The sequence below is a fragment of the Coffea arabica genome, chromosome 6e (assembly GCF_036785885.1).
Source record: "Coffea arabica cultivar ET-39 chromosome 6e, Coffea Arabica ET-39 HiFi, whole genome shotgun sequence".
Classification (NCBI taxonomy): domain Eukaryota; kingdom Viridiplantae; phylum Streptophyta; class Magnoliopsida; order Gentianales; family Rubiaceae; genus Coffea; species Coffea arabica.
The window spans coordinates 23,530,738-23,539,659 of NC_092321.1; the positions used below are offsets into that span (position 1 = coordinate 23,530,738).

The 8,922-nt window shown below is 32.4% G+C and overlaps 1 protein-coding gene across 1 annotated transcript; it reads right to left on the reverse strand.

Moving 5' to 3' along the window:
• Positions 1 to 3,367: 3,367 nt before the first annotated feature.
• On the reverse strand, positions 3,368 to 4,432 carry LOC113696610 (uncharacterized). Its single transcript, XM_027215999.1, has 3 exons — positions 4,239 to 4,432; positions 3,448 to 3,751; positions 3,368 to 3,391 (listed from the first exon to the last, which is right to left on the reverse strand). Exons 1-3 carry the CDS (start codon positions 4,430 to 4,432, stop codon positions 3,368 to 3,370), a joined length of 522 nt encoding a protein of 173 aa, XP_027071800.1.
• Between the last annotated feature and the right edge of the window lie 4,490 nt (positions 4,433 to 8,922).

Below are 8,922 nucleotides of genomic sequence, written 5' to 3' on the forward strand. Positions count from 1 at the left end.
TTTTAGTGTACTTTTTAAAAATTAAAACTATCACTTACAACTACCACCGCCACCACCCCTCTCCCTCCTCCTTCTCCTCCCCCTCCCTCTTCCTCCTCTTCCTCCTCCTCCCTCTTCCTCGATTAGATCAACTGGGGGAGGGGAGGGCTAGGGGATAGGGGCAAAGGGGAGGGAGGGATGAAGAGGGAAGAGAAAGAGGGAGGAGGAAGAAGAGACGGGGGGAGGAAAAATGAGGAGAGAAGGGGTGCTGGCGGAAGTGGATGGGGGTCGTGGTGGTGATAGGTGAAAAATATTGTAGAATTTATTATTTTTTATTTTTTGTATATATTTGTGAGTTGTTTTTGAACATTACATAGATGAGATGTTTTTTGAGTTATTTTTGTTTGTATATTATTGTGTCATTGTATTTCAAAAACTAATTTTTGAAAAATAGGCCAATTCTAACGGAACCTAGATTTTTTCGTCAGATTTGCACCAAAATCTTCATCCAAATGAACGGATCTCTTCATCAAATCTGCACTAAAATTGACAACATTATATCCCTGTGACTTGTTGCAAAGCTGCCCTTTTTTTGGTTTTTTGTGGTGTGCATGAGGAACAGAAGGCATATAGATAAATAAAATAAGAAAATAAATCATGAAAATAAAAAGACTTATAGTATAAAAGGAAGGAAAAATTGATGAGTGAAAAACTTCATATAAATAAAGAAATGGAAAAAATAAAAAATATAGCATAAAGAAAAGAAAAATATTTTGATACAAGAAACAATCAATATGTAAACATAAATCACAATTAGTACAAATAATCACATTTGAAAGAGATGAGAGAATTTCAGTATGTAAATAAAATTCAAAAAATTTAAGGAATCTCATAGTATAAAGGGAACAAAAGTTAATAAAAATTGAAAACTTAATATCTAAATAAAGAAGTATTGAATGGAAGAACAAATTTTTATGACTAAAAAATTTAATATCTAAATAATAATTTGATAAGATGCAAATTAATCATAGTATAAATGAAACAAAAAAATTGATGAGAAACCAATAATATTAAAAAAAAATAAAAACTTGCAGTATAAAGGAAGGAAAAAGTTGATGACTAAAAACAATTAAAAATCAATGAAAGGATTAATAAAATAAAAATGTCATAATAGTGTCGCAAGGAAAAGATGTTGAGACTATTTGAAGGGATGGATTATCCAAAATTTTTGACAATCAAAATGGAATTATTTTCTCCATGTAAAGTGTATATTATTTGGATTAATGGGGGCAAAGCACAAGTTCCACATTTTGGGAGCAATCTGTAATTCAACCCAAGTAATAATACAATATTGAATTCTTTCATCATTTAGGCAAGAGTCATAGTTATAACAAGTTTACAACCAAGCAGATTAACATGTAGATCCCATATCTCTCCGTTGAAATAGTAGAGATTGCAACATTTACTTTTGGAATCATCAACTCATTCACTGGTTTTGGTACTTTATCATATAACCCTCCTATGGTTTAAAAACCTACACATATCCCCTTATGATTTGAATTAAAGTGTCACCATTATTTTTTCTATTAAAGTTAACCGTCAATGATAAAAAGTTATAGTCAAACTAATAAATTGATAAATTCACTATTTCACTACTTTTTTTGCTTTTTTTTTTCTTTCTCTCTCTCTTTCTCCCTCTCTTTGGGAAAAAAAAGAGATGATTTGAAAACCTATATTTTGACCTACAAAATCTTAATTTTCTCTAAATACAAAAGAGATGGAAGGAAAATAAAAAATAAATAATTAAGAAACAAAAAAGACGGAAGGGAAATATAAAACAAATAAATAAGAAAAAAATACCAAATCTTTTGACTACAAATATCATTATAGGTTTTTAACCCAAATCTTTAATGGTATTTACTAGTTCTTATTTATCAATTTTTATATTTCATTTTCTTCTTTTTATGTTTGGAGGACAAAAAAGAAGTAATGAAAGGGTACATTTATCAATTTATTAATTTCACTTTGATTTTTTTACTATTAATCATTAGTTTTAGCGAAAAAATTAACAATGACACATTAATCCAAATCACAATGGAGTTATATAAATATATATATTTTAAACTATAGTAGAATTATGTGTTAAAACACTAAATCATATAAAGGGTAAAAGGTAATTTACCCAACAATAAACTATGGTCCACCATCTATTTTTCAACTATCACCGCATTCATGTCCATCACATAGCTTTCTCGTGCTTTGTCAATTAGTTTCTCTAATTGAAATGATTCACTTTTTACATCAATATCACAAATTCATACATTAAATCATCCCAATTTGTAGATGCACATTATTCTTTTTTTACGTTTGTAAGAGTATTTTTCTCCGATACTAATGTACCATAGTAGAATCAATTCAAGTCATCGATCCATTCGACATATCATTGGTCCTGACATTCAATTTAGAAAAAGTATTAAAAAAAAATTAGGGTACACTGTACACGGTTCGGAGTGCAGGCCTAGTTCATTTTATTCACACCACAGTCAAAAGAGAAGGAAACATTGGACTTGGTTTAGACTTGATTGATAATTTATAATTTTTTTTAGATATTTTCCAACCAATATTCACCCATTCAGTCCATTTGCCACACATAGACTAAGCCTATTCTCCAAAGAAAAATTAAAAAAATGGGGATAAATCTCATTGAAAAATAATATATAAATGTCAGTTTTTGTTTCACGCACTTTTTTATATCGTAAAAAGCAGTCTTTTGAGTCTTAGAAAACAAAAGAGAAAGTTTATGAACCCAAAAAGTACTGAAGTCCAAAACTCATTTCCCAAAAGTTTTGTTTATGCATCATTAGCCCATACTCTTTGAGAAACAAACAATTGTTTTGTTAACCACACTTAAAAAAATGAAAAAAAAAGAACCTTCAGAAAGACTCTACACTTTTTATTAAATGTTTTGGAACTCCTTTTTAATCAAATATTACAGGTATTTATAGTTTTCTGGAGGGAAGGAAAGTGCAAAACTCATTTTCCAAAAGTTTTATGCATCATTAGTCCACACTCTTTGAGAAACAAACAATTGTTTTGTCAACCACACTTAAAAAAATGAAGATAAAAAAAGAACCTTCAGAAAGACTATACACTTCTTATTAAATGTTTTGGGAATCCTTTTTAATCAAATATTATAGGCATTTATAGTGTTTTGGAGGGAGGGATGTATTGAGTGGTTCGGAGAGATAAAGTGTAAGTAAATAGTCTCGAATTCGAATCCTCCAACTTACACTATTAAAAAAAATAATATTTGCAGTTTTCAAGAAATTGGGCATGCAAAATAAATTCTTTAAACGTTCTATATTTATATTCAATTCTTATTAATTCTTTATATCTTAGCAGGGGGTTTGATCTGCCGGGATTTGATAAGTCAAACAATACAGGTAACAAGGTCAATGCATAAGTTACCTTCTTTGCTTCTTCATATGCTACAATTCTGAACCTTTGTGCCCAGGATCGGAGGACACTAATGATGCGGGGCTGGACCATAAGGGCCACCCTGTGGGGAGCATCAGGCTTATTGATGGCTTTTACGACAAATTTTTTGAGTCTAGCATGTTCTGCGCCCTGAGATCCAATAATGGAATCAGTGCCTAAAAGTTCAGCAAAAGGCCATTGTTGGCTGAATAGAGCAGGTGATTGCGAAACAAGTTTGTTCAGTGATGGGAAGCAAGCATGGACGGTGCACCAAAGAGGCGAGTTCTGAACATTCCTGCATCTCCATACCTGATAATAATCACATTTTTCAAAACGAAATTCTGTTAATTACAGCTTCATCGAGGCGAGTCAAAGTTATTTCCATTTTGAGACTGTTTCTACTTTAGCGTTGATTTAACCCAAAAAAAAAAAAAATTACTAGCATAGTCAATTAAATTCGGGTCCTTGTAACAAAATGAGTAAAAAAACAAAAAATCTGACGGCATCCCCCTCCCATTCTCTGAAGAGCATAGTGTTAATAATGTTAATAAGTGAAAAAACATTGGCAACAAATGTGTAAATTTGTCTAATGGGTGATCACGGGACACTTTTGAAGGGGATCAATAAGTGTTATGTATTTGGTAGAAACGAGGAGAAATGGGAATCGAGAAAAAGTTTGTCAAGTTAGCTATCAAGTTTGATGAAGATAAGGAGAAGGAAAATCTTATTTTTTTGCCTTGGAATCAATGAATTCATCAGGACATTTTAGGAACTAGAAGTACCAGAGAAACGTGCACATTTCTCCCAAGAACGGAATGCCCATGTAACCAGCTGGAAGCTCTGTGCCATCGGCAATGCCCCGAAGCCTAACGGGAATAGCAAACCAGATGTCATTCCAAAACCATAAGATCACTCCCACTATTGGTAAAATTCCAACCATTAAAGCCATCCACATTTCCATTGTCATAGTTCCCATTTTATTCTCCTAATCAACTGCATCATCTTTTACTTACTTTCGTTTTTATAGTAGGATTACAAGGGCACTACCATACAGAGAGACGAACCAGTTACAATCTCCAAAAGTTGCCTTGTGATTGGACCCCAAAGTGTTGTATCTTCTATCAGACAAAGAATATTGTTAGGACTCGGGACAACCGCACGACACCAACTGCAGGGGAACTAATAAAGGATAAGGCAATGATTGATGATGTTTAGCCATTAAGCTATCCGTATAATTTATATTTCTTATACTAACAGATCTTTTTAAGCTAATAAGGGTTCAAGTTTATGACATATAATATATTAGGCACTAAAACGAGACTGTTTTCGGTCATTTAAAGTAATCACTCGACTTCTGAGATTGCATATATTGGTTATTCCATCTAATTTTCATGCTAAATGAAACAAGTATGACCTAATTCATTGGAATGACCAAAAACATGTCACTAGCTCGTGAGATTCTTGTCGAATACCTGCATTATAGAGGTAAAAATTTGCGTTTCATCTATGATCTTTAATTTTTAATAGAATATTACGTGAATGGAAGGAATTAGTACAGTTAATTTTCTATTCATAACTCCACCCCATAGAGCCTTGACTTTAGTGTAATTTTTGATAATTCACTCGGTCATTGCTCTTTGCAGGTGAATCAGGTACAGGATTTGTAAGTTCATGGGATTTTTAATATATATTGTTTTCTTGTAAAATGCCTAGAATTTGCAAGTTCTTGGGATTTTACTGACAAAGACGTTAGATTGACACGTCTCCATCCTAAATTAACACTTTTTATATTGTAATTTTGTGGCACATATTCAATAACTTCTACCATGGATACAAAAAATTTGTAAATAGTGCAAATTTAGGACGAAGCGGCATGTATTTAGACTTCATTTTCTGTAAGTTGCAGATTAATCGGTTTTTAGAAGCCAATAGGAAATAGTGTGATTTTTAAATTCTTCTGATTAGCAATGAGTTGCTATCAAAACTGCAAGAAAAATATTGTCTTCACAAGAATAATGAATTTAAATATGTTCAATGTCATTAGATAAATTATTTTTGATCTCGTCCTCCCTCTTTACCTACCTGCAACTCCTTCATCTACTTACTAGTCTATGCACTTTTATGCATTTTTTAATTTAGCAATATATATGCATATCACCTCCTATACTTGGTCTCACACTTCCAACAATCCATTGCGTAAGAAGGCTAATATGTTCTTTAGCCACGCCTATAGCTACCACCACAATCACCAGCTGCTGCCAATTTCTTATAAAGCCCTCTAAGAAGAATCCTTTCAAACCTAATCAATCAATCAAATATTATTCAAGCTGATTATATAACAAAAAATCTTGCAAAAGTACTTATAAAATGAGACCCATGCGAAAGAGTTTTACAACTTTAACAGTTTTGTCCACGGCGTTGCGGCCATTCTCCAATCAGTCAAATATTCAACATACCGGCCCTGAGGCTTTTCAACAATTGCAGGAAACTCCCCTCAAACTCTAGAAATTACACTTACCTCTCTTATTTTCACTATTTAAGTAATATATATAGGCCCAAAAGACTAGGATTTTTCTCAAAAACCATAGAAGACCCCTAGGTTATAATTCACAACATAAATAAAAAGGATAAAAATGGTTTAGTATCTCGATTTCATTCATCATTGCTTGCTTTTACTAGTGTCTACCCATCAACATCTAAATTATCATTAAGTAAACACTCACATTTGTTTCAAAGTTCCTCTTTTACCTAAAAACTCCAAAGCAAATCATTGAATTAACTAAAATGCAGTCAAATTTTACTTAAACACCTAGCAACACTATATTCATCAATATCTCTAAACCCAATTTCATGATTTTCACCTTTCTAATACAAGTCATCAGCAATAATACCATCACCTAATATACTCCATCTGCATAGAATTCAAAATCAATCAAATTTTATCCCTGTAGGAATACCATCACCAATAATACCATCACCTAATATACTCCATCTGCATAGAATTCAAAATCAATCAAATTTTATCCCTGAAGGAATACCATCACCAATAATTGCAAATAAAAATAGAAACACATTGTAGTTATAAGGGTAAAATACATTGAAGCCCCCTATGGTTTGTCTATTTCATACAAAACTCCCTCATTGTTTAAAAACATCCACATAACCTCCTTATACTTTGGACTTCTTTGGAAAATAGATGGAAATCATCCAATTTAACAGAAGTGAGTTACAAGCGACGAGTGAGTGTGGTAGCATTGCATGACAAATAATTGGGTAATTCTACATTTTATTTTTTAAAAGTTTTCCCTCTCTCTTTTTTTTTGCCTCTTCTCTTCTCTTTTTTTGGCTTTCTCCCCAACCGTCTGTGCAACAAACATTTTTCCTCTTTTTTTCTTTTTTTTTTTTTGCTTTTTTGCTTTTTTTCTTCTTTTCTTTTCCCCTTCTCCTCAACTGCCTGTGCAGCAAACCAAAAAGCAAACTACAAACTCCTTTCGTGATATTGCTTTTTTTTTCTCTTTTTTTCACTCTTTTCTTCTCTATTTTTTCCCTTTCGTCGCTACTGGCGCCATTGCCACTACCACTTCGTCAGCCATTGCTACCACTATTGCCAAACACCACCATCTGCCACTGAAAACTTTCAACACCCAAACTTTCAGCAACCCAAGAGACATAAATCACTACAACAAAAAAGGAAAATTATCACAATTAATGGCCGGCTAATCATAATTAGATAAGCAAAAGTGATAAATAACTTACTCAAAATAATATCATCAAATAACCAAATAAACATCACAAACTAGATATAGAAAGTTCATCCATACTCTAGGCATAAACTTTAACTAATCATAATAGAAACACAAAGCGAAACTTGTATTATAGCTAAATATGAATTCAAATACAAAAGAGAAAGTGATAGGAGAGAAGCCACCTTGTCACATGAGCTTCAAACTCTTCATCTTTATTCCTCAATCTTCATCCAAATCTAACTACAAATACATAATGGATAAACTACACTACCTATATTATACTATTCTAACTAATGAACTAAGAAAATTCTAGTAAATACTACATTTTTTGTGAGTTTCTCTAGCCTTCCAAAGTTTTTAAAATGTTCTTCAAAGGCCTCTATTTATAGAGAGATTCAAGAGCCAAAGGAGTTGTTTCTGGTTGTCATTTTTGACTCTTGAAGTTCTCAAAGATTGCTTCTCAAATTGATGATTTGAAGAGGTTTAAAGAAGACATGAAGTGTAAAATATTCAAAGGAAGAAATGCAAGTGAAAACAGTTTTGACACCTTATAGTATTCGGCAATATCTTGAAACTCAGGCATTGGATTGAGGTGATTTTTCAACCATTTTGAAGTTAAGAGATAGATCTACATTTGGTATGCAAGTGAAGACATTTTTGACACCTTATAGTATTTTGGCAATATCTTGAAGCTCAGACATTGGATTGAGGTGATTCTTAAATCATTTTGAAACTAAGAGATAGTTCTACATTTGGTATGAAGACATCAAAATCCAGTTCAGTCATTTTCATTGTCAAAAAATCGAAATACAGAAGTGCATGTTCATGGTCGAAAGCTGAAACAAGGTTCTAACCAGTCAAGGGTATTTTGGTCATTTCTCGGTTCACAGAGCTCCAAATTGAATGATTTTTTATGCATTGGAAAGCTACTCGAAGGGCTACAACTTTCATATTTTACACAAGAGCTAGTTCAGCCTCTACCATCGAGAAAATATCAATTGAAGTTGGATCAAAAGTGAAGCAAGGATGAATTCTGCCCAGAAAAGTGCAAACCTGCAAAGAATAAAATAGGGGGTCAAAACGCGGGTACAGGCCGCATTTTCTACCCGCGTTTTAGTGGATTTGAGCTGCAACTTGCTCTGCAACTTCTACTCTTTTCATACAACTTTTTTGACCACTTTTTCTGCAAAGATTCCAGCTGGAAATGATCAGATGAATATGGAAAATTTGAGAAGCAATCTTTGAGAGTTTCAAGAGTAAAAAATGCCAACTAGAAACAATTCATTTTGGCTCTTGAATCCTCTATAAATAGTAGCCTTTGAAAACCATTTTAAAAAACTTGGAAGGTTAGAGAAACTCCACAAAAATGTACCTTTCACTAGTTTTTCTTAGTTCATTAGTATAGTATAGTATAGTTAGAGTTAGTGTAGTTTATTCTTCTTGTATTTGTAACTAAACTTAGATGAAGTTGAGGATGAAGATGGAAAGCATGGGGCTCAAGTAACATGGGTGACATTTCTCCTATCACTTTATTTCTTGTATTGCATCTTATATTTAGTTATAATATAAGTATGGATCTTTGTTTCATTTTCTTCATGTTTAGTTAAAGTTTATACCTAGTGTATGGATGAACTTGCTTGTCTTGTTTGTGATGTTTACTTGGTTATTTGATGATATTATTTTGAATAAATTATTTATCACTTTTGCTTTTCTAATCATG

What these genes read in the sequence shown, in the direction of transcription:
- LOC113696610 (XM_027215999.1), bottom strand. Translation starts at nt 4,432, where the DNA reads ATGGGAACTATGACAATGGAAATGTGGATGGCTTTAATGGTTGGAATT. An exon ending in GAAATGTGCACGTTTCTCTG is followed by an intron (nt 3,752 to 4,238) that starts GTACTTCTAGTT and finishes ATGGAGATGCAG; the next exon opens with GAATGTTCAGAACTCGCCTC. An exon ending in CATATGAAGAAGCAAAGAAG is followed by an intron (nt 3,392 to 3,447) that starts GTAACTTATGCA and finishes AAATCCCGGCAG; the next exon opens with ATCAAACCCCCTGCTAAGAT.